This window comes from Spermophilus citellus (assembly GCF_964194105.1).
Source record: "Spermophilus citellus genome assembly, chromosome: 2".
NCBI lineage: Eukaryota > Metazoa > Chordata > Mammalia > Rodentia > Sciuridae > Spermophilus > Spermophilus citellus.
The window spans coordinates 28190916-28217677 of record NC_138183.1 but is presented as its reverse complement, the minus strand read 5'-3'; the positions used below and the strand labels follow the sequence as shown (position 1 = coordinate 28217677).

The following is a 26762-nucleotide window of genomic DNA, read 5'->3' as shown; positions in this document are numbered from 1 at the left end:
TATCCCCCAGCAATGAATGTACCAGTTTTATCAAAATCATACTGTAACCAGTGATTTTTTTTCCATTGAAATTTCTACTAAATTATTAATTCAAATAAAGAAGCTCTAGACATAACAGCTGTCTTGACTTCCCTGAGACTGGGCTGGTGTTATGGGATTCAACTTACCCATCCTTGATTTTATTTGTTCTCTCCACATTGTCAATGTCCATTCGGATTTTGTACTTGACGTGATGGGGCAGCTCGGCACTGCCTGGAGCGATTCCTGTGAACACGATACCAGCCCAGAACTTCCTCTCATCCAGCAGCTCCATGGACTTGTTGATGAGCCGGACCTCTGTGGGTATGGGTTCCAGCTTGTTCAGGTTGACACACTGATGGAAAAACAAGCTTCATGAGAACACTGGGGGCCAGGAAGCAAGCAGTGGCCCAGGCAGACCCCACCCCGAGAGGCAAGAACTGATTGCATGACTTAAACCTTCACGATCTAATCTCTCTAAAGTACTTTTCCAGTCTTAACCAAGAATGAGTCTTTTCGTTTTTAACTGACATTTAAGAGAAATGCTAGAAGAATCCAGAGAAAAGTTACTTATATTGATTTTTGTGGGGGAACAGAAGTTGAAGCAATCATTATATCTTATTTCCTCTGTTGAGTCATAGCAATAACCAACTAAACAGATCCCAAAAACCCTTTATTCATCCCTACAAAATGCCATGATTTTCAGGATTATATTTTTAATATTTAATCTGTCCCTAATTAAAGCTCGGCTATCTTTCAAAAATAATGATTTTTTTAAGGAAATATATTTACTGCCATTACGCATGCCAGGAAACCTAGAAGAAAATGGATGGAAACACTTGTATCCATACAGAATAAAGCTGGACTTAACTAACATTTATAGAACGTCTTTTATACCCCAAACTGTTAGGCTTGAGGGATACTGCTGGAAATGGGACTGTACACCAACTCAAAGCTTTCCTCCTGCCTCTGACTTTATTGCAACATATTAAAGAAATGAGCCCTAGGCTTTTTCTAAATGATAGACACAACAGATCCTCACCTCCATGAAGCGAGATATGGTCTGGATTGCCCTGTTGGTCTCGTTGAAAGCTTCTCTCCAGGTGTACACAGAGCCATTGGCAGACTGGACATCCTCTGGGTACTTGGCCAGAAATGCCACGATGTCTTGGGCTGTCCAATCTAAGCCGTCCAACTGCTGTTCCCAGAAGCGGTCATTGCTTCTGCTATCCAACAGCGTCTGCCATTCCAGAGGGAACGTATGAGTGGTGATCTACAACTACATCTGGATGAACACTTACACGATGTACCAAACCCTGGCATATACACTGTCTCTCTGTGTGATTTCAAAGAAATGTTTGAGGTACGTTATGGTGTCCCCATTTTACAGGAGAGAAGACTGAAGTTTAAAAATAATGATCTTAACCACAGCTGGGTCATCATGCTAATAGGCATGGGGCTGACTCAAAGTCAGATCAGTCTGAATTCACAGTCCACATGCTTCCCACTATACCTAACAGCTCAGGCCTCCAATACTAACTGTAACAATGGAGATAGCAAGACAATGTTGAGGGATCTATATACTTTACATCTCACATAGCTCCATGAATGAGGTATCTTTAATATTCCCCATTTCACACAGGGGAAAGCTCGGGTTCAGGGAAGTTGTCTCTCATATAAAGACACAGTTAATAAGTAGCAAAGTCCTCTGATTCTAGTGCACCCATTTTATTGAATACCTTCTTCTTTTGAGGACCAGTCTGATTACCCAAATAAAACCCCTAAATCTACACTAAGTCCACTTTTACTGCTTAATTTAGTGGGTGGAGGGGGATGATGCTGGTTAAAACAAATGCAGTCTTTTCCAATCTCAGCACATATGGTTCATGATGCGAAGGAGACCCATTTTCCATTCCTTTTATTCCTCCCTCACCAGTTGGTTGCTTGTGTGGGTCAGTGTGAAGGAGAGGGGTAAGTCAATCTGGTGCTCAGACAGCAGACCCACATCCAGCAGGGCTGGAGCAGAGGTCTGTAGAGGTATACAGCCAGGAAAATAAAGCAGTTGTAAGCTTGGCAAAGATTTGCAGCTTTCAACACAGCTTCAAGTGGGAAGAGGAAGCCCTGGCTTCTACTGGACTGGCTCTCCGAGGGTCTGAAAACTACCTTTGAAAGTCAATCTTATTTTCACTAACATTATAAGCTTTTCCTCTGTGGCCCTTCATTTCCAGGCCCTGGTGTCTGTCACATCATAATGATTTTACAGAGTAAATATACTGTAATTTCATTAACTATTCCTGAACTTCTGAACATTTAGTCTATTTCTGATTTCTTGCAATAGCAATTATTACAGCAATAACATTTTCTTTCCTATGGTGACGTCTTTAAAATGATTTCTGTAGGATATATCCCTGAGGGTATATGAAATGGAGGTACATGGATGGCATGGTTTTTGAAACCTTCATTCAAAATTGTTTTCAATAAGGAATAACAATTTATGCTGTCATCAGTAAAGATTAGTACTTATTTTTGCAAACAGATACAAAACTGTACCTCCCAGAAGTGCACAGAGGCAATTCTGAAACTACTTTATTTGGATGCATGAGACAAATAAGAGTAGAGTAAAGGGATATGGCATTTTGGGGTGAGGCCTGCCCTATTAGATGTGGCTTCTTAAAGCAATATGGCCAAGGAGGATGGCAAGAGCAGAGTGATGTGCCTAGTGACATCACTGACCATGTAATACTTCTAGGAACTTGAGAGGACCAGGAGACTTAAGAGTGCCCCTGAAGTGTAGGCAGAGACATACCAGGGCCTGGAGACAAGGTGCCAAGAACAGCTCAGTAAAGAGCAAATCAGTATCAAAGGTTGCTGGCACTCAACAAAGAGAAGTACCTCCAGATCTACAGGGTAATGTAATAGGAGCAGACAGAGCCAGACACGGCAGACAGAGAAGAGCTACCCCAGCAGAAGCAGAAGCCTCAGGCATTGCCTCATGTACCAGAGGCCAGGCTGCAGGAGGTGCTGAGGACTGAGAAGCCCATGCTTGTGAAGTTAAAGAAACACTCCTTAAGTCAGAGAAGAAAGCCACTGGACAAGGTTCCTGTGATTCCAACCCACAGACAGACAACTTCCAAGTCAGTGTCCACAGTCCAGCTGCCCTCCTGCACTATGATCCCAGCAGCCAGTAGCCTGCTGGACATCCCCACCAGCCTGCCAGAAATCAAGAATCATCCTGGTGCCTCCCTCAACCAAGCAGTCAGCAGGCCTCCCTCCCTATCTATGCCTTGGCCACTCACTTACACAGATACTGCCCTCATGTTTACCCACCCTCCCATCTTGCCTGTTCAATCCATGTCATATCAGAATAATTCATCTATATCTCTACTTGCTTAAAATCCTTTCATAACTGCCCCCCGGCAAGCTTAAAGATCCAGAGCATGACACACAAGGCCCTCCAAGGCACACTATGCCTTTCCCTCCAGCCTCCACTCCCCTGCCTCCTATCACACATCCAGGATTCTCCTAGTCATATTTCTGAAGCTGCCCTTAGGGCTCCTGATCCTCTCAAGTCCCCAGATCTGCTGCTACATATTAATCTCACTGGGCACATCCCTCTGGTCATGCTGCCCTCTCTGGCCATACTGCCTTAAGAAGCCACACTGGGCAGGGCAGGGCACATTCCTAGTGCCAACATGACCACCATCAAGTATACAAGGGTCTTTTGCCTTAAGAACTGGGAGCTTACAAGCAATTGGAGATTCCAAGGCAAACTATCAATTTAAGAGCAGGGAAACATCTACTTACCCCCAAATTAAAGCTCATGGAATCCCTTCAACTGGGCTCTTTATCATTCTGAGACCAGAGAGAACAAGTCCAACTAATAGAAATATAAATTCCAAGAAGAAGACCAGGGAGAAGAACTCTGAGACCATGCTTAGCTCTACAGCACTGCTGGTGGATAGATCATGTGACTCCCTTTTAGGAGATGGACTGAAGCCCAACAGAGAGCTATGCTTAAGGGACATGAGCTATTCCTGTTATTCAGTATCAGCCCATACCAATCATTGTTCATGTTTTTCTCACTTGAATCCCGTGTTTTCAAAGGCCCCAATATAAGAATTTTGCACATGTGTGACAGGATTAGTGCAGCACAGAAGGTTTGGGTTTCTCCATCACAGGATGCTTCTTCCTTAGTAACCTGCCCTCAAGGGGATAGTTCTAAACTTCAAAGGAGTTCCCTCCAGATGGGTATAGCTTCCAAAACCCCATGCCCCTTGGGTCAATGAGGTGCAAAACAAGCAAACTGGCAAGAGTCTCCTTTGCCTCTTAAAGGCAGCAGAGACAATAAGAAGCATACTCCCTCACCATGGAACAGGAAATAATCCACAGGTTCTGACTCAGCCCAAGGCAGGGATGATATGATTAAATGACTCTCAGGCTCAAGCAAAGCAGACATTCTGTTCTTCTTGGGCTGCTCTGCTTTTCAATCTAATTGTCTCCAGAGCACTTATCTCCTTCAAGGGGCTCGGAAGCATTAAGTGCAATTCCTGTTCCACGCAGCAGTGGCAGTTCTGCACTCATGCAGCACCTCAGGGACCAGTATCTCCAGCAAGTCTGCATGTCAGATGATGCTTTTTCTCCCACACCTCCTTCCAAGACCTACCTCCAGTGAATGAAGCCAGAAATGAAAATAGGGTCCCGCAATCACCAAACTACTTCCCAACATCAGTCCTTTCTACATTTTGTAGGAAACAGGTATTGATGCTGAAGTGCACAGAGTTATCGCTACACTGTGTCCTCTTCTTCTGGATGGGGGGTGGGGCAGCCCTGTGGATGGAGCTATGCTCACTACATCTCAACCGATGAAACAACTCTCATCTCAGTGGCTTCTGGCAAAATGACCAAAAACTCACCTCTCCAGGATCAAGCCAGGCACAAAGCAATCAGAGGGACACTCACCCGAACAAGGTCCATTTCTTGGCTGTTCTCCATGAAGGTCCAGATTTTGGGGCTGAGCTCTTCCCACATGCCTTCCAGGTCATGGAACACAGCCAACTCCTGGAAAGTCTTGTTCACCTGGAGTCAGGTACAGAGCCAGGGGCCACAGAAGAGGAGAAGCAGAGATGGTGAGGGAATGCTCACTAAAAAGACACTCCATCATAGCAGCCCCTGCCCAATCCTCTCTCATCCCCAAGGAGTGTCTGCCTGAAGCTATCATTCAAATACCTAGGCTCGGGGAGCTGGTCCCCACACAGCTGTGGGCTGGATCAGACTTGAGGTTTCCACTATTTAAAAGTCCCAGAGGCCAAGAGCATATGCACACTCCATCTGAACCCACCTTTATTATTTTTGCCCCTAATTCTAACACAACTCTGGGGAGGGAGTCTTGGGTCTGGGCAGCTTACCTCTGCCATAACCTGCCTCGTGGCCGGAGTGTCAGGTGTATACAGAATCTTCCCAACAAGCAGAGGCTTGAGAGCTTTCCAAATGATGCGGGAAAGAGGACTAGACTCCAAATTCTTCATCAAATCATTGCAATAAGGAGCTACAAAGATGATAGAAGACACTCATTCATATGCCTGGTCATATACTGGTAGGAATTTACAAAGGTTTGGGAATGAGAAAGACAGTCATGGATTCAAATCCCAGCACTACCATGTAACAATCACATAAATATAATGTTACTTTTCTGAGTCTCAGTTTGATACTCTGTAAAAAAATAGACTTCATAACAGCTACTTGGTAGAGATGTGGGGAGGATTATCTGAGACATTTTCAGTGAAGCCTCTAAAATGATGTTTTGTAAATAATCAGAGCTTCTTGTAACGTACAACTGTGCGGGACCTAGAAAAAATGTTTTTACCATGCACAAGACCTCATAACTCTAGACTCATACTCTCATGCCAGCCCTTGAACTCTGTTTTCACTGAAAATAAACAAGATTCCCAATGAGCAACCAGAGGCCTGAATTCAGACTTTAGTTTTCAAACAAAAGCCAAAATTATCCCTTTAATTAACAGACCTCATCACAAGTATGCTGACATTTATAAAAACCCCAAACTGAAAAATCCAAAGTTATAACAGACCAATGGGGTTTATCTCTGATATTTTTTTAAAAGTTCATTCTGGGTTTTTCAATTTGTTTTAGCTTTCATTTTGGTTTTGTGATACCAAGTAACTTCTATATGCTTCAAAGATAATAGAATTGGTATGCTGGGGATCCATCTCATGGTGACACACATGCTAAGCAAGTGCTCTACTGCTGAGCTGCATACTCAGCCCCAGAATTTTTTATGGAGAGGATACTCTCCCAATTACAACTATTGCACAAATGAATCCTCTCCTGAGTTGATTTGCAAGCTGGGAGAGAAGAGGCTGTGGTGTTTCATAAAGCAGTTTTAATGCCATTCTTTAGGGCTTGTAAAGCAACTTGCAACTGTCTGGTGTTTTACTCGAGAGAAGAATAGAAGGTTCTAGTGTTACAGTAATGCACAAAAAGCTGTCTCACTCACTGTCTGAAAGACACACCAATGGCTGGAAATGAAGAAAGGCTCAGTTGCTTCATGTTTTCAGAGAAAAGGATGCCATTGTTGAAAACTAACACTGGATCCCTGCTGCCCCTGGTGCAAGACTCACATCCCCATAAAACTGCCCAAGTGTGGCAAGCAGATATGGAGTTACAAGGTTCTTTAACACTGCCTGTGGCTGCGGACGCAAAACAAACAGCAGATCAAACGCCCAAGTGTGATGGTACACACATGCCAACAGGTATTTTAAAAGCAGTGTGGTTTACAGGAAAAGGCCCAGAGCCAGAAGAGTTTGGGCTTGGATCCCAGCTCTTTTGAATTAGCTATGATATGGTTTTGACCAAGTCACAACCTCTCTGAGCCTGTGAAATGTAGGGTTATAGAACCTTCCCTGCAGGGTTATTGTGAGGGTGAAATGAGATAATTTACAAAGAAGGCATGATGCATATGAAATTTTGCCTACAAGTTAGATTCTGTTATAGTTATTGTTAGGGTTATTACTTTGATTGATTTTTCAGTTTTTACTATAAAGCATAACTCAACAGTAATATTTGTAATAATAATAATAAAAAAAGCATCATCTCATCCTTTTTTAAAAAAATTCTTTCCAGCTTTAACAAAGTATAATTGATTAACAAAATTGGTATATATTTAAGGCATACAACCTGATGTATGAATATATGCATATACTGTGAAGCAATTACCAAAATTCAGCTTGTTATCCACACCTCACTTAGTTATCTTGAGTGTGCGTGTGTGTGTGTGTGTGTGTGTGTGTGTGTGTGTGTGGTAAAAGTAAATTTTAAGTATACACCACAGTGTTATTAACTATAGTCACCCTACTAGACATTAGTTCTCCAGAATTTATTCATCTTGCATAAAACTGAAACTTTGCACCCTTTGGCCAACATTTGCCATTCCTCCACACCCAGGCTCTGGCAGCCTCCATTCTACTCTTTCATGAGCTTGATTTTCAAAGATTCTACAAGTAAGTGAGATCACATTGAATTTTCTTTCTGCCAGTATCTCATCATGATTACTCTGGGAGCCACCTTCCAACATCCTCCAGAAAGCTAGGGAGACTGGTTTTGGGTGGTTTTGATGAACACCACTGTGCACCTAAGATGTGCCAGGCCTCATTCAAAGAACTAGGGGAAATTAGCTGGTTAAGAAAAGATTCCTTCCTGAGCTCATTAGGAAAAACCAGACATGTCAATGTCAAAGGCTGCTACGGAGACCAAGGTAAACGTGAGGAGTGGGGACAGGCTTTGGGTGGCACAGACACTCACTTGTAGAGTTGTCATAGAAAGTGTCAGCATCTTCCTCAGTGCCATTGCCTCCAAAGAGAGCTTTGTAGTTGTTGTCCTCGTACCAGTTCAGAGACTTGATCTTCAGCCCCCCGCCCTCTGGATGGCCACAGACGATGCGGGACACAGCCTGGTATATCTGGGTGGAGGAGCTGGAGCTGTTCACGTTGGTCAGAAACAATACCTCCTGTCGCATGTCGCTCCAGCTCCTCATGCTGAACAGCTGATGTCAGGGACAGGCAGGAAGAGGAGAGGGAAGGGGAAGGCAAGCCAAGGGCACAGAGGGGATGGGGACAGAGAAGAGAAAGAAACACTTTATTCTCTTGACCTCTTAAAATCCATGTCCCAGAATATATTTTGTCTGACATCATCTCAAAACCTTGTGATGGGCTTGCTAGAACTTTCCTACCTTGTCTGTGGTCCTAGAATCAGCAGCATCTACATTGGACTATTTGAAATGCAGATTACAAGACCCCTCTGCACCGCAGCAGAATCCACACTTGAATTTTTACCAGATACCCAAGCAATTACCCCTTAAAATGCCCATTAAAGTTGGAAAAACAGAGAAATTAATGGAGCCCCTGGGATGGCTTATAGGAGAAAATGCTTTCTGTAAACAGCCATTCCTGATGGTGGATGGAGTCCCGTCGTTGGCTGCTGACTCAGTGAGGAAATTTGGAGCCCTCTTCTGGGAGGGCATGAAGTTCCCTATCCTGGTCTCAGTTACGTGATAGGCAATGGAAAAAGTTTAAGGTGGGGGATCTGAGTCTGAATCCTAGCTACAACCCTCTCTAGTTTACAGACTTAGAAAAGTCATTGCATGTCTCTGAGGACCCAACTTCTCATCAAGACAACAAAGACAAAACAGAATGGTGAGGAATAATTGCACAGAAAAGTCCCAAACAGGATGAGTCAGAAGTGCTAAGCAGTCAGGGGCTGTGACTGTAACTTAGTCAATAAGCATCAGTAACACAGCCAGTGTCTGGTCTCACATGCAAATATACTCTTGGCCCAACTGCTGTATGGAGTACTTCGTATTTCCACATATTTCACAATAAATCATTAATAAACTCCTAACTCATTGAAAGGTCACTGTATGTTCTCCCCACCTGGGAAGACTGGGCTGTGGAGAGCAGGGGGAGAGACTGCAGGATCCCACCCACCGTGAAGAACTCCATTTTCCCAGTTTTTCTACCAGTCTGAGGCTGCTGGTTCCTGTGAGTAATACAGTCTAGGACATGGTAGCTCCTAATGGTTGCCTTCTGCCTCCAGATAGGAACCAGCTTCTCCAGAATGGGTCAGATGTCACAAAGATCTCTCTCCATAGAGGGAGCATCTAGCATATCCCCCAAGAACACGATTAGGGGAACAGCTATTCCTTGCTTTATCTTTTCATAACCTGTATGGGACACGCAGTCAGGGAGAGGCTACCTTTCCCTTTGTCAGTTGATGGACCATCCCTAGGGATTTTTAAAATGACAAGGAATCAAAGCCACTGACTGAGCTTTCCACAGGCTGCCTCACTGCCACCTCCCAACCTCAAGAACAAAATGCTTCCCACAAAAAGCCAGCCCATCTTTGGAGACAAAGATGGAATAACTATTGAGTTATTCCAAACTGTTGGTTTTTCCCAGCACTTGCCTTAGGGGCAGACTCCTGCTCATCCTCCTCTACCTGCTGACTCACAGGGAGGGTGGCCACTCGTTCTCCAGCCCAAAGATGGCAATAGTAACTGTCAGTGTTTGATAACCATCCCCAGTGAATGAACGAGCCACCAACTTCCTCCTTTCTCAATCCATTGCAAGGTGTTCATTCTTCCTTGCCCCAGCCCCAGTCTCTTCTCAGACCGGTAGTCAGAGTGTAAAGAAGTCTATAAACCCCAGGTCACACCACAGCCCCCTCTGCTCCAAACCCTCCACTGGCTTCCCATCTCATGTGGTGAAAATCCCAACTGCTTGTGTCATCTCATCTCTGGTCACCCTCCCACTAGGTCATGTTTTTCTAACCACACTGATCTCCTTCCTGGTCTTTAAACAGGTCCTTAAGGGCTTAAGCATGCCCTGGAGTCAAGGTACTTAGTTAGCATCTTCTCTTCTTCCTGCAGATAGTCCCCCCACCCATCCTCATCACTCCCTTTCAGATGGCACCTCATGGCTCTCTATGCCCCTTGCCCTGCTTTATCTTCTTGCACATATCCCTGATGTCACACTGCACACTGACCTGTTTATTTCTGTCTCCCACCCCATACAAATCCCTGAGGATAGAGAAGTAACTGTGTTCACTACTGAGTCCCCAACATCTAGCAATGCCAAGCACCTGACTGGTACTGTGCGGGTGTCTGAGACACCACTTCTCTGTCCTGCTTTCTCATTCTTGTCCAGCACACCTTCCCCATCACCCAGGTGTGAAATTCACATCAGTCCCAACACGTCTCACTCCTAAAGTCCCCCAACTGCCAAGTCTGCTAAGGAATATCTTCTTTCTTTGAAGAGTCTCCTTTCCATCTTAGTTACTATCAAGGTTTGTGACAAATTCTTGAAATAGAAAGGAACAAATGAGAACATGAGCTTTGGAATCCAACAATCCTGGATTCAAATTTCACTTTTGAAATTAACTCACTGGGCAACTTTGGGAAAGTTGCCTCATTTTTCTGAGCCTCGGTTCCATAACTGTATAATGGGTACAAGAAGATCCACCTGATGCTGCTCGTGGTGGTGCACACCTGTAATCTCAACAGATCAGGAGGCTCAGGTAGAAGGATTGCAAGTTCAAAGCCCTCCTCAGCAACTTAGCAAGGCCCTATGCAACTCACTGAGACACAGTCTCTAAATAAAATATAAAAAAGACTGAGGATGTGGCTCAGTGGCTAAGTGTCCCTGGATTCAATCCCTGGTACCAAAAAAAAAAAAAAAATCCACCTAACATTTGTCATGCGGATCATCCAGGAAAATAAAGTAAAAATGCCTGAACCAAAGCAGATCTTCAAAATATGCAGGCTCCCTTTTTCTTTTTTTTTTCTTTAAAGGCTAGTGCTTTGGTGAAAATAACTAACCTTCTTTCCAAGCATTGACCAAACACAGAAGTGCATTTTTTATCTTCTCCCATTTGTCTCACAGAAATAGCAAGTTAGACAATGAATAACTTGTGATCAAAGTGACTTGAAGGTGTTCTATTAAGAGAAGCAGGTGGCCCTCACTTATCCTAGACCAGAGCAAGCAGAGCCCAGGAAGCAGCTGCCAAGGGAAATGCACATCGTTCGGCTGTTGACATCACATCAGCAATCGGAACATCATGTGTTTTCAACTATTTTTTTTTTTTTTTACCCCAGACAAAAACTAGGGCCAGTGATGTAAATGAAAACAACTGTAACAAACCCTGAGTTTCAAGGCAGCCTCCCCGTTACTACCCCTGCTCTGCTTTCTCTACGGACAGGAATGAACAGGGTAGAGGAGGGCTGTGAAGGAACCTGCCAGAGCAAAGCAGGGCATGTCCACGTCCATCAAGAGGGCCCTGGGGAAACAGCTGAGGCTTGCAGAGCAGTTTATCTTTCTCTTTCTGTCTCCTGGAAGAGCCCCAGTTGGCAAAGCCTTTCCACCTAGCCAAAGGTCACCAGCCTTCATAACCAAAGTACAAATAACAAGTGGGAAGAGGGGTGCTCCTAAAAGGAGGCTGGTCCGAAAGCCAAGCCTCTGCTGTCAGAGACACATGGGCAGAATTAAAAGAAAGAGATATATTAAAGGGTTGGCATGTGGTTACTCGGGGTTTTCTGTATTTTCCACAATGAACATGCAATACTGTTATTGTCTGAAAACATCAATTATGATATTTGAAAAAATGGTCCAAGTATTTTTAAAAATGAGTCAAAGACAGCTAAAAACAAGACCGGACCAAGTTTGAGAAAATTTCTCCACATATTACTCTTTTCCTATGTCCTATACATTAAAGCCTACATTGTTGATGACCACTGCCCAGCTCGGCCACTAGGCATGATGGCTCCAAACAGCTCTTCCTTGCCCAATCTAACTTGAACTGAGCCTGGGAGTCAGAAACTGAGAATCAGAAGAAGGGTTAACTATTTTGCAACATCTATAGGCCCTATGGTCCTAGGACAAAGATTACTCTGACACATCTGTCAATGTGTGGACCTAAAAGGCTAAATCAACTAAATGTTCCTTAAGAGACCATATTCCCCAAGTTGAAGCTCAGAGCGCATATTTTATAAGGGAAAGAGCTGGATTAGAGATAGCTCATGATCTCATTATTAGCAAACACATTTTGATAAAATGACTGAAGGATCTTGCTTCTGAATACACAGTATAGAGATAGAGAAGTTTCTGGTCAGACAAAAGCAGTGCATGCAGGTAGGAGAGAATTCTCTTCACAAGTGTGTGACTATCAGGGACTGAGGGGATGGGGTGGGGATAAGGGGGTGAGTTCGAGACTAGTTATGGACCCTTTAGCCACTAATTAGTTCTGAGACATCAGTGAATCTTGGTTTCTTCGTCTCTAAAGTAAGAAGATTAAAACAGATGATGTTTTTTGATCACTTATATTTCTAAAATTGACATTAAGGCATCTAACATGATATTCCAATCTAAAGAACCCTCTTAGCCAAACTGGGAACTGACCACAATGGATGGTCCACTTGCTGGTGCTAGGAAGGCACGACTTACCTCTTGGGCCAGACTCCCGAGACTATCCAGCAGAGTCTTGGTGGCTTCGGCCAGCTGTTTGCTTGGGAAGGGAGATGTAGAGTTCAGTCTTGTCTGGAATGAAAAACAACACTTTGTTCCTAAGTTCAAATGGAAGCCTGAAATCTCTATTGAAAATAAACAAGTTAATTCAAACCATGCCCAATCCTGAATTTAATAATAAGAAACCAACTCCTAACCAAAAAAAAAAAAAGGACATAACAATTATTCTAGTTGTATGTCTGTGTGAATTTTTTTATTCAGATAAGAATTTCTAATTCTTTGATAAATGGTTGTAAGTGCTGCGGGAATATATAGAATAAAAGAGCTATCAAACGTGCAATGGAATAAAAACATCGAGTGAGTGTGTGTGACTGTGTTCTGACCACAATGTCCCAAGTCATGATTCTACAAGACACACATGTGGGAATGGCCTTGAGAAGCAAGTGTGTGATGTCTCACAGAAAAGGAAGAAAATGTAAAGTTTAAAGCTGTCAAAATGGGGGAAGAAGGAATTATCTCTTTTTGCTCTCTTCAAGTCAGCACTGTAACGCTGGAAATTCAAAGTAGAACATTTGTTTTATGTCTAGTTTGAGTCAAAGCTTTATGTTTACTAATTCATTTAGTTGCTGTTATCTTCGACCAAGGTAAATACAAGAAAATAACTAATTAGGTTCAAGGGAAAGATAAATCAGAGCAGAAAGCTTATGCTAAAGAAATAACACAGCCAGGCATGGTGGCACACACACCTGTAATCCCAGAGGCTTGGAAGGCTGAGGCAGTAGGATAACAAGTTCAAGGCCAACCTTAGCAACTCAGCAAGGCCCTAAACAACTTAGCAAGACCTGGTCTCAAAATAAAAAGGGTCGGGGATGTGGCTGTTAAGCACACTTGTGTTCAATCCCTGGTACCAAAAGAAAGAAAGAAAGAAAGAAAGAAAGAAAGAAAGAAAGAAAGAAAGAAAGAAAGAAAGAAAGAAAGAAAAGAAAAAAGAAAGAACAATAATGCACAGATTCTGAAGCCAGAATAGCTGTAGTTGAGAAGCTTCAGATTGGTTGTGAGATTTTAGGCATCCAAATAAAAAAAAGATATTAGGTCAATTTCATCTTCCTCATTTGTTAAAGAGGAAAGAAAAACTCTCCAGGGAAAACGTATCTCTCCCTGGTGTTTCTATGGGCCTTGTTTGATGTCATATCAGACACCCTCTAGAGAAGGTTGAATCAGGAGGACATTTGTCCTATCAGACTTTGCTGTGAACTCATAATGTCGACCACACAGAATATGGCTGGAAGTGGACTATGAGAAAGAGCAGCCTGGGTTGTGTTCTTTTAAGAAGATCTCCAAGTGCAGAAGGTTGGGTTACTATCATCTTAATCACCATAATATCCAAGCACAATCCTGATTGTACATTTCTGGGAAAAATGTACCTAATAGTTCTCTTGTAAGAACTTTTCCAGCCCCATGCAGGGACTCCTGTGGAATGGCTTATTCTTGAGAGTCCCAGTATTCCCAGACTCAGTCCCCAGAGGGCCCTAACATCTCCCACAAATGCTCCACACAGGGAGGTCTCTCTGCAGCCACTCGCAGATGGTATCCATGATTGTTCCTTCCAGAGGGAGTAAGTCATGAGCAGAAACAGTGGGGTGTTTTTTTTTTCACTTTCCCCCTTTAGGTTCACTTCCTAACTGGAGATTATCACACTGCAAGTAGAACCTCCCAAAAACTTGCAGTGAGGGAAACTCTTACAAATGGAGAAGTCTTAATTGGAAGCGACAGGAGGTAAAATGTTTACCAGGAGGTCTACAGGATGATGAATGTTCAGGATTGTAGAGCAAAACCAAAGCAAACCAGGACAAAACAAAATGTGCCAAATTCACTTAAGGTAAAAATTTGAGACTTTTAAGTGTAATCTGTAATGTGGTAGGTGATCCATTTCTTTTATCAAGTGTGAATGGAAGTAAGATTCTTATAATTCTTTCTTGTCACTCATCCCTGTCTTCTATTCTCAGGTCATGGGGATCTGGGGTGGCCATAGAACCCTGAGCAAATGACTCGAATTCCCTGTCCTTCCATATTCCCAACTGTATAGCAGAGCTAACAATGCTATGCATGCATCACAGCGTTTTCAGGAACACAGAATTAGAGGACATGTACACAGCACCTTGTACACTGTCTGGCACATATTAAGTCCTCTCAATTATAAACAATTTCATCTCCTGCCTTTTTCTTTCCTTCTTCAAAAGTTTATTGCCATGGAGCAGGAGTGATGGTGCAGGCCTGTAACCCCAGTGACTCAGGAGGCTGAAGCAGGAGGATCACAAGTTCAAGGCCAGCCTGGGCAACTTATGAAGGCCCTGTCTCAAAATAAAATTAAAAGGGCTTGGGGTGTGGCTCAGTGGTAGAGAGCCTCTGGATTCAATCTCCCAGTACCTTCCCCCAATAGACAGATAGAAAGACACAGACACACAGACACACACACACACACACACACACACACACACACACACACACATTACTGTCAAGACTGGCAGGGTCCTATCTGCAGGCTGACTTTTCCAGTTCTTCAAAAGACAAATCCTTCCTCTGTTTCTTAACTAGGCCTTTTTTCCTGTTAGGATACTCTCCCTGCACCATGCAGAGAATTAGAGTTATCATCCCACAGCACATCAAACACATACCAACGTGCTATTTCTAAAATTACAAACACTTCTCACTGCAAAGTTAGATATCCTCACCCTAATTCCCACAGGCTGGGGCTAAAATGCCTTCCTCTCTGCTGTAGCCCTTTTCTTTTATTCGGTGTGTGCCAAACTATGAAGAAAAGATGATGTTAACTGGATAAAATATTTCATATTTCATGCACTTAGCATTATCTACATGAGTCTCTATAAACACACAGAGATATATACTATATATAATACAAACATATATTATATATAATATACATATATATGATATACACACACATATGTACTATATATATACATATACATATCCCACACACACACTGCCCTGAATTGAAGTTGACATTTCTATTGAAACCCTGACAGACAACTCATTACCTAACCATATATACACGCACAAACACACACCTTCATTTCTATGTATATCCATGTGCACCATTAACACACAGCATTGGACAACGTTCACAGAGCCTCTCCTTCAGAGTGCTTTTTGCATGAGTGCAGGATTTGTGCATTCCACACCACCATCTGCTTTGAACTGTGAAGCAGTGAAAAAAAGGTTGTCAGCCCACCTGGCCCTGAGGAGACTCCAAGATGGTCCCACCATATGTGTCATGCCAATTAGGTGTACAAGTCACCAAACACAAAAGATGTTTGAAAACCTCAGACCTAATACTGGCCTACTATCACCAGTACCAGGCATCTGTCCCCGAAAGGGTACTATCAGTGAGCACTTCCTGTCACTCTCAGACTTTGTTTTCTCCATCTGCATTTACATTTTCATAGGTAATGATTTTTCTTCAAGGATTTTATTTGAATGCCTTAACTTATGCTCATTTTAAAAGTACCATAATTCAGCATACTCCATGCACACAGCAGACCTACTACATGACTGTTCAACCCAGGAGTGTAACTGACCATGGTCAACACAAGAACCTCACTTAATCTGCTGTCGGTGTCAGACCTTTATGGAAACCATGTCCTGTGATACGGTTTTATTGTCAATAGTCTGTACTTTGCTCTGTTGGCTTGTTTGATGGACTGATTTTGATTCTGGTCTCTAAACAAAGGAACTGTCTGAGCCTATCCATAAACAATGAGGTAGAGCAGTCAACACCATTATAAGGATCCTTCTTACATTAGTCACTTGTTTAAGAATAAATGCTCAGTATTCTTCAACAGTAGTGACAATACATGCAAATTTCCATGTTTAAAGGTGTGCTAGTTGGAGCTACCTATAGAGGAATGGGTTGACAAAATTCAAATTTAGCATCAAATTTCAAGCTGGGATTACTCAGATATTTTGCTCAAGACTTCACTTTACTTTTCTGTGCCTGGATACTATAAAATACAGAGAAGAGGCTGATGCAAATCATCAAAACGAATGCTACAAACTGACAGGGCAAGGATAAGCTATTCAATAACTACTGCTGCGTCAACTGGCTATTTGTGCAAGAGAAATTAAAATATTTTTTATCTCACACTCCTATTCAAAAATAAATTCTTGGTTAGATTAAAGAGGTAAAAGTAAAAGTGAAAAGTTCAAAATATATAGAAAAAACTATTAGATAATATACTTATGAAGTTGCGGTAAGGAAGAATTTCTTAAACAAAATATTAAAAACCCCAACCAAAAAGAAAAAAAATGAATCCACATTTTAAAAGTAAAAACTGTACATCAAAAGATACCATAAACAATAGATACACAAAAGATACATAAACAAAGACACCTAAGAAAACAAACTGAAGATTAAAAGAATGGATTTTTTTTAGAATAAAAATGGGATACCATGCAACCGATAAAATGAAGCAGATGCTACATGTATCAACACTGATAAATCTCAAAAAGATAATATTTAATAAAAAGGACCAGTGACAGGGCAGATAAATATCACATTTACCCAATGTAACGCATGCAAGCCAAGGCTTTATCTGCTATTGACAGAATGTAAATACATATGGAATGAAGTATGAAAACACGCAGCTCCAGACAGGGATTCTCTCTGAAGAAAGAGACAGGGATATACAGGTGGAATCAGCTGAATATACCATATTATCTTGAACAGAATCAGAAGCAAGGGTGACAAAATGTTGACTGGTAATCTAAGGGTATTCTTTATATTATTCTCTATACTGTTTTATAGGTTTAAAATATTTCCTGATTTTCTTTTTAATTCAATGAAAGGCTAACAGAAGGAAGATGCTTGGACAGGAATGCAGGGAGGGTAAAGAATGTATGTTGGCCTGAGCGCACATCAGACCTGAAAGACGGCTGGGCTCCTTGAAGAAAATTAACCCCAGGAATTAACTCAAGCCTCAAAACTAGATCACAAAACAAAACCCGAGAATCATGTCGGCACCCACTATTAACTGTGGTCTGTGGCACACACTCCTCCTTGACAAAGGGGACAAAGCCTGCCAAATCATATTCCCAAAGTGCTCTGGTCAATAATTCACAGCTTGAAATTCCACCTGTTATTTTTCCTAACCAAAAACATTCTCTCCGCTATGAACTCATGCATGGGGTCTCACTGTGCACAGGAGGCAAATGATTTTCTTGTATGGAGTAGAGAAAGGGGATTAGGGGGAACAGGACCTTTAGGTATGGACTATACTTCCTGTGCTAACAGGAATTCATATATTATCCAATATATTTAGATTATAACTGAACACCATAATATCTTCAGGGGAATAAAACACAAATACTTATTGTATTACTCAAAAATCCACATCCGCTTCTTCAAAATACATTCATCACAACAGAATAACATTTACTAATAGGATGACCGTGCCCCAGCATGACAAAGGCCACTGTGCTCCATCCTTCCTGGGTCTCACCGCTGACTTCATCATATTCTTCCTATCCTCACTAGCTTAACAGTTAAGTCATTGAAGATTGAAAAGTGGGAGAAGGTAATAACCTAGCAAAGTCGATTTTGCTTTATATTTTGAGCGGATATTTTATTTTAACACAGCGTCTAGGGCCGTTGACACATCACCTAACATATCAGAGCCAGGCACCCAGCAAATGGGGGCAGAAGAAAAGTTAAAAGGAAGGGAGGACACCTCCATGAGGTGATAGATGGGCTGGTGCCAGTCCTGCTTCAAACTAACATGCGCCACCTTCCTCTGGCTACAAGCTTTCCCTAGCTACAACTTCCTCACTCAGCTATCTGCATCATGTGCAGCTCCCCATGAAAGCCACCTTCTCTCCCCTCTCCCGCTACCTCTGGACCCATGTGCATACCAGGTCCTTGCCTGGAACATTCTATTCCCTGTTCCTTACCCAGCTAAGATCTACTCTTCAGGTGCCTAAATAGAGGATGCTTCTTTCCTGATCCTTTACAACTGGGTTAAGAGGCCCTGTACAGCACCTAGCTGAGCCCCAATGGCCCTACCCAACATGTGCTCATTTCCTAGTCTGTCCCACAGAACAGAAATTCAGAGAGAGCTATATTTCCACACCACTGCCTCCCCGGCCCCATGCACAGCACTGATTAGGACTCAATGAATGTTGGCTGAAGGAAGGAACTTGTTTACAGATTACCACTACATTAAATGAAAACTGGAAAAGAATATTGCCAATGCATTAGAAGTCACACAAATATAAATAGAGGACAGAACACCCATGAAATTAAAATGCAATCAAAAACTATTTTCAATTTGCAAAAATCATATCCACATCCCAATTTTTCAGAAACTCTGCTACTAAATAAAGTGAGATGTAAGTGTGCATATATTTGAATCATATTTTCAATACAATTTTGTTTTCCTCCTACAATCGTACATGACAATGTGATCATTGGGACATTTCCAATTTCCCTTAAATACCTTCACAAAATAAATGCAAATCTCTTCTTATTTTTTTCTATATGCAGAAAATCCGACTTAGGGCTAGGATTTAATATGTTTTAGTTCAAAATGAAAATAAGTCAGTCACCTACCAAGTACAAAGACTATCACTGTCTCTTTCCAATGATTTATATGACAGCAAAATTTCCTTTGAGGGACATCTTAATTTTTTTTTTTAGTTAAAGTAGGAAATGATAAAAGTCATGTCTGAGGAAGGTATTAATATTCCAAAAAACAATTCAACAACTTAAATATCAACTTTTACCTTTGTTGTACTTCATGCATTAAAATATTTCATCTTTGTGTTGCTTCTAAACACAATTAGGTGTATTTACCAGCATGATTCAAGACAAAAATCAAACCTTTATTTTAGAAATGATAGGGTTTTTTTTTTCAAGGACCAAAATAATATAATTGAGGCAAAAATGTGCAGATGGAGTTGAGTAGTCGTACTGACACAAATGCTGAATTCACCACTTCATCCCTCAGTTCTTTGTTCTCCTTTTCCCGTGGGAATCAGGTGAACACAGAGGCTAAGGAATAAATCCACACAGCATGTTGCTACACCAGACACCCAATGATGAGGACTGCAATTGCTTCCAGGGTAAAAAGCCTATTTTGTAAACAGGTGGGCAGTAAAATCAAACAAAGCCGAACAAAATCGGATCCTGTCCACAAGTGTCTGAGTTTCAGGCAGGAGGAGAGGAAAAGCAAGTGTTCTCCCCTGCAAGAAGCCATGTAACAAGGTGAGGGATCTGGCCCTGGGCAGCCATGAGACAGAAGGTAACCCCAAGCCCCATCTAGATTCCAAGTCCTTGTCTAAGAGTAAAGAAGGGGCTGAACAAAGACCCCTCAAGAAAAGGATGACTGTCCATCCCTTACCCATATACCCCTTCAACCTATCCACAGCCCAGCAGTGAGACCACTGGTCTTCCCAGGGCCTCAGGGGACCCTCACTTATGAGGCACGTTCTGCCCTGCTGGGGTGGGCTGCTGGCACCAAAGGACACTCCAACAGAACTCTTTGTTCCACAGAAGCAAAACTCTCCCTTTTAAAAAGGCAGAAGGTACAACAGAGGTCAAGGCAATCAGTGCATGTAGTTGTGTGGGCAATATCCGAGTTGTTACTGCAATGAAGGACGGTGATCTTTAAATCTGTCCTTCCACCCTCAGGGATCAGACACCATTTTCACATCACGGAGACAATAGCGAGCCAGCACCCAAACCTGGCTAACTCCCATCCCACATTCTTCCCGCTGCATCTCAGTGTCCCATGTTGTCAAAGACTGCTGTCAGGGAACTGGCTGGGAGGTCATTGTTGAAAGTGGGGTGGGAAAACAGTCCTCACACTGCACCCCCAAAACCTGTGAAGAATTCCTCAAGTGCCCAGTTGCAGCCTTAAAGCTGGTTCTCAGTGCCTACTAGAGGGTCCATATGAATGTCACCTGCCTTTCCGTGGCTGCACCTTCAGTCCCTAAACAGTGCCTGGTGTAAAGCAGCATCCCAGGAATATTCATTGGATTTTGTTGGCTGAAAATCTCCTGCCTTGTTCTCATGCTCTGCTTCCCACCTCTCTTTGTTCTGTGCATTAAAAACCTTACTGGGTAGAATTTGTCACTCTCAGAATATGGGCAAGAAAAAGTAGAGAGCTGACAAGGAATCAGTACAAGTCTAGGACACCGAGTAACACTTCAAAGACATAATGAGATACACTCTCCAATCAAAAGGCCGTTGTGACAGGTGAATGATCCTCCAAGGATGTTTGAATCTCTGGAACCTGTGAATGCATGACATTATGGGGCAAAACGAGCTTTGTAGATGTACTTGAAGTGTGTACCTTAAAATAAAGAGAGTATCCTGGATTATCTGGATGGGCAGGCTAATCCCATGAAAACTTAGAAGCACAGAACTTTCTCTGACTGGAGGCAGAGAGATTCCGAAGAAGGAGAAGTAAGAGTTAAAGTGTGAGAGAATTCAACCCACCTGCTGAATAGGGGCCACATGAAAAAGAAGAGAAGGCACACTGGTGCCTACAGGAGCAAAACCCAGCCCCCCAGCTGACAGCCAGCAAGGAAACAGGGACTACATCCTACAGATACAAAAAAAAAACTGAATTTGGCTGACACGCTAAATGAGCTCTGAAGCAGATTCATCTTCAGAGTCTCCGAGAAGAGCAGAGCCCTGAGAACACTCTGATTTCAGTCAATGAGATCCTAACTGATCGCAGGTGGACCTCCTCCGAATCCAGACTTCTGGCCTTCAGAATTGTCAGAGAATTAATGCATATAGCTTTAAGCTGCCAAGTGTGTGCTAATTTGTTATAACAGCAAGAGATAAACCAATACAACCAGCAAGGACCTCAACAAGAGAAACAAATAAATCACTCCGCCTAAAATTTGCTGACCCACTATTATGGCTCCTTCCCGCCATCCAAAACGGAGTGGAGGTGACTGAGGGGCAACATAGGGAGGTCCCCACAAACACTTCTGTGTGCTCTCTGGGAAAGATGCGTGCTGCTTCAGGAAGGACCTCGGGAGAAGGCCACCTGTCTTCACCTGCTGTGCAGAGAGGTAAGAGAAGGGGTTGCCAGGTGGCTCTGAGCTCCTACTGCAGGAAAAACACTCTTAATACTCCGTGACATGAGCCTTCCTTAGACTCAGAGGTAATATTTCATGTATGAACCCATCAGAAAGCCTTCTTTCTTTCTTCCTTCCTTTCTTTCTTTCTTTCTTTCTTTCTTTCTTTCTTTCTTTCTTTCTCTCTCTCTTTCTTTCTTTCTTTTTCTTTCTTTCTTTCTTTCTTTCTAGTTATGCATGACAATAGGATTCATTTTGACATAATTATAAAAGCTTGTAATATAATTTGTTCTAATTCAGCCCCCAGTACTTCCTCTTTCCTTCCCCTCCGCCCTCCCCCTTTCCCTCTCCTATACTGATCTATTTTTTTTTTAATTTTTTAATATTTATTTATTTTAGCTTTCGGCAGACACAATATCTTTGTTTGTATGTGGTGCTGAGGATCGAACCTGGGCTGCACGCATGCCAGGCGAGCGTGCTACCACTTGAGCCATATCCCCAGCCCCTGATCTATTTTTTATAGTTTTTTTTTTAATTAGTGCCTTGTGGATGCCCATATGGTGAGATGTACTGTGGTACAATCACATAGGTACATAGGAAAGTTAGGATAGATTCATTCCACTGTCTTTCCCTATCCCATTCCTTCTCCCTTCCCTTCAGTCCCTTTTGTCTACTCCACTGATTTTTCTTTGATTCATTTTTTTTATCTCCCACCTCCCTTATTTTGGATTAACTTCTGCATATCAGAGAAAACATTCTACCTTTCACTTTTTGGAACTGGCTTATTTCACTTAGCATGATAGTCTCCAACTTCAACCATTTACTGGCAAATGTCATAAAATCATTCTTTATGACTGAGTAATACTCCATTGTGCATATATATATATATACCACATTTTCTTTATCCATTCATCTGTTGAAGGGCACTTAGTAGCTAACCTACGGAGCCAGCCTGTGAATTATGTTTCTATAGACATTGATATAGAAAGCCATATTTTCTGAGGATCTCAGCTAGTCCAGCTCTGTAACAGTCCTGACACATAATAAGCAATAAATATCACTCTATGGATGAATAAGTTTTTAAGTAAAATATAGAAAACTCTTAATTAAAAACATATCTTAACTCTAGAAAACTTGAAGCACTCCAGCATCCAGTATTTATTTTCATGTGAGATATGGATTGCAGCACAGATATAAATAAGGCTTTATAGGGTGAGAGGTTTGGGTAATATCTGGACCAAAAATGTGATTTTCATGGAAATGTTCTCCAGAACCACCTTGCTTGGTATGACTCTAATTCCCAACACTGATCTATGGAAGGGAATGTCTATCTTACCAGCAATTATTTTCAGCACATAATTTATATTGTGTCAATTAAATGATCGGTTTATATTTATTGAACACCTATTGTGTGCCAAGTCCCATGCGAGGCTCTTCATATATGTGGCCGATAATCACAGCAAAGATTAGCATATATTTATCTGCAAGTAAAGGGAGAGGAAGCTGAGGCCTACCAAGGTTAAAATAATCTTTTCAAGGTCAATTCCAGGAAACAGCAGAAGCAACACTTGAACCCAGGTGAGCTGACCCCAAGCCCACAGCCCTTCCAACTCTGCCACACTTCCCCATTTTGTCCCAACACTATTTTCCAGAAGTCATTCAGAGACTGGAAGAGGCCCAGGAAAAAGACTCAGAATACCCTTGGCTGAAAAATGAGGAAACACCCACGTTAAAAAATAATTAAATGAGAAAAAATGTTTCAAAATATGTCCCTCCTGATGATTCCCTTTTGGTACAGAAACACGTATTGACAGAAGTTTCCCCCCATGATGCTGTCCCTGGCATCTGGTTGCTGCTTCTGTTGTAGTTCTTGGCATAATTAACTGGCCACATGCGATGATGTCACGTGTCACATACATCTACCATCACAAATGTTAAAATTGCAACCAAGTAACAGGAGGAAAAGCCTGCTTACTGAAAATCAAAGATCAGTCCAGGGACCCCAATTAAAACTGGGCTTAATTCAATTAATAACATCCCAAAATGTTAGAAAGTCATTTTATCTCAAAGGCAACCTCCAAAATCATCTTTCCACAGAACAATCCAAACCACTCAGAATAACTCATCACTAACCCATCTTCTGACTTTATGAAGACAGGTTTCTCCACAAGAGCAGAGGGGCAGAAGCAGAACCCATCAGATGTTCTGGACACTCAGGAGATGTGCAGCAAGCATCCTCCAGCCACCTTAGTCAACACCTGTACAGCCACCACACAAGCAGATGGAATGCAACGCGGCTGACAGGTTTGAAGGACCCTCTCCAGGTACTTGTCATGTTGCTGATCGTCCCAAATGGAGAGGAATTTCAATTTGAAAGCTGAGCTGTTAATTGTCAGCATTCTTCTCTGAGTGAAATTCAGACATTATGTGATTGGGTGGGTTTCTGTACTGGGGTTGTGTATACAACAGGTGTTTAATGAGTAAACGGAAGTAAAACAGAATGAAGGGGCACCAGAATAAATTACTATGTCTTGTAAAAACACTCATCTTTCTAAAATATGAAGGTTGAACATTTCTGTCTTGTAGTGAAGTGAAGAAGCCAAAAGCAGTCCAAGGAAAGGTTTTGTACCCCAACCTTTTGTACCATTTGTAATAACCCTGACTTTCTATGTCTCACAGTGAAAAATGCTAATAAGCTTAAAATCTCTGCACAAGTGAGCTTATCTAAAATTTAGGGATGTTACTTGGGGCTTCAAACATCCCCATTAAGAAATAGATCAAGCCAGGTGCACTGACACACGCCTATAATCCCAATGGCTTGGGAGGCTGAGGCAGGAGGATCACAAGTTCAAAGCAATTTAGAAAGACCCTAAGTAACATAGTGAGACCCTATCTCAATTTAAAAAAATAATAAAGAGCTGGGGATGTGGCTCAGTGGTTAAGCACCCCTGGGTTCAACCCCCCAGTACCAAAAAAGAAAAGAAAAAATAGATCATACTTGAAATTATAATATAGAAACATTAGCCAAGAGAATCACAGACCATTGAACAAAGCACTAAGCTAATTTGTTTTTTAACTGAAATAGAATGTACTACCTCTGGAATAAAATAAAAGGAGATCTTAAGCATCAGGCATAAGCTGGTCATAAAGACTGAGCTGAGTGTCCGCCAAGAGGCATCTAGAACCTCACAGTGTTCCTACAGCCTTCTCCTCAGGAAGGGGCTGCAGCATCATAGGGTTGAGCAGTATATAAGAATTTCTCAATGGTCAGTCCAGAATCCATAACCTAAGATGTGTTTCTAAGGTCACATCCAAGGCACAGGGTCCAGAAACTGCATATTCTTAGGACCCCCCACCCCCCCACTCCCGCCCAGGGAAGACCCAACTCTCTATAGAGAAGTCATGGCACACAAAGTCCAAGAGAATTATAATTTCATTTTCTAATAATAAAGAATCTCTCTTTTCAGGCACATTCTTCTTCCAGGGCTTTTTTCCTGGTTTTAAGAGAGCTTACTGACAAATCAGAGCACTCTCTGTTAAGTAGGAAACCTGAATCCTGAACATTAAGTGATATCTGGGCATTTCACCAGAACTCTCAGAAAACCCAGAGACATTTTTATTCTTGAATTCCTATCTACAGGCTCATGCTCATCCACATGATTTGGTTAAAAAGGAATGTGTATTCTCATGGAGTGCTTCTCTGAACAATGGATTCCTGAGCTGATCAAATTTTGTTGGGATTTTTTCCTTTGGATGCAATTTTGTCATTGATTAAGCTAATTACTGGGTGTGGTCCCCTCTAATTCCAGGGTTTTACTGTGACAGCCTACTGTATCTCCTTTCTGAGTGTTTTTAAAGCACCTATAAATAGCCATCTTCCCATCAATGGTTTTGAGACTTAAAAAAAAAAAAAAATCCAGGGAACGCTTTCTTCAAAAGAACTCTGACTCATAGTTATAGTATGAAAAACATGAAAAAGCAGGTCTTCTCTGATTGAAATGGGCACAAGGGACCTTGGGCTTGGACTCAGCCACACCCTGCACATCCTTCCCTCATTCACACTTAAAATACCACTTGGCTAAACAGTATCACAAACTCCCAGCCAGCCCTGTGTTTCTACAAAAACAAAGACATGTTGTCCAAGGAAAAATTTTACATTCCAATAGCATTATTAGCACGTGAAGCTTCTTTTCCACAGAGCAAGTCCACTCACCACGATCGGCTTCAGGATGTCCATGTTGGAACGCAGCACTCGCTCTGCCGCATCCAGTTTCTCCCTTGGTAGACTGCAAAGCTCAAAAACTTCTGCATCACCAAGTCGAATCACTTCTCCTAATTTGGATCCATTGCACAGATTGGTCAAATGTAACTGGTAACCTTGCAAAAATACCTGGAAATATTCATGCAAAGAGAGACAAGTGAAATGGGATTACAAAGATGGGAAGCAGGGTCCGTGAAGCCCTTGGGGTGCTTCCCACAGGTACAGCTTTGAAGGTCTTAAAATGAGCACTGCTGATGATAGTTGAAAGCATCGGGTCTTTTTTCTGAATTTCAGAATAAATCACGGCATGATCTGACAGCACATTTTAAACCTGCATGATGTGTTGGACTCAGTGATCTTCCACATTCTCGTCCCTCTTGCAGAGAGGAAATCCAACTCTGAATCCAACTCTTTTTTTTTCAGTGCTGGGACACATGATTCAGTGAATAGGAATCCAGAATCTAAACTCCTGGAACCACTTTTATTAGAGTAAAACATCCTTGCTATTTTGGAATTTATGATTTCTTAAACTGGGATTGGGGTGGATTCTGAAAAAAAATATGATTTGTCTACAGGTCTCGATATTTAATCAATGCACAGAACTAAAGGCAGAATTTGGAATTTGGAATTTGGAATTTACTGGAAAATAAATTTACTGGAATTTATTGGAAAGTTGGACCTCCTATCATCTCATTGATAGGCCAGTTTAAGTCATTCTTATCTATTCAGAATAGCAAACCCACTAGGAAGCCTCTCCTTGGTCATTTTTTGTTTACTTAATTAGCTGTCCTGGCCCTGAATAAATTGTGCTTCTTGGTCCTTATTCCACTGTAGACAGTAGGCTTTG

The 26762-nt window shown here is 42.0% G+C and overlaps 1 protein-coding gene across 2 annotated transcripts in view; it reads right to left on the bottom strand.

The window, feature by feature from the left end:
* The window catches only part of ABCA1 (ATP binding cassette subfamily A member 1), a 132317-nt gene that overhangs the window by 49958 nt on the left and 55597 nt on the right, over positions 1-26762 (bottom strand). For both annotated transcript variants that reach the window (XM_081278752.1, XM_081278753.1), the window contains exons 7-13: positions 25868-26044; positions 12526-12618; positions 7835-8075; positions 5424-5563; positions 4978-5094; positions 1061-1258; positions 168-373 (exon numbers count right to left, since the gene is read on the bottom strand). In XM_081278752.1, the coding sequence (XP_081134878.1) occupies positions 168-373; positions 1061-1258; positions 4978-5094; positions 5424-5563; positions 7835-8075; positions 12526-12618; positions 25868-26044 (1172 nt within the window). The remainder of the gene's footprint in view (positions 1-167; positions 374-1060; positions 1259-4977; positions 5095-5423; positions 5564-7834; positions 8076-12525; positions 12619-25867; positions 26045-26762) is intronic.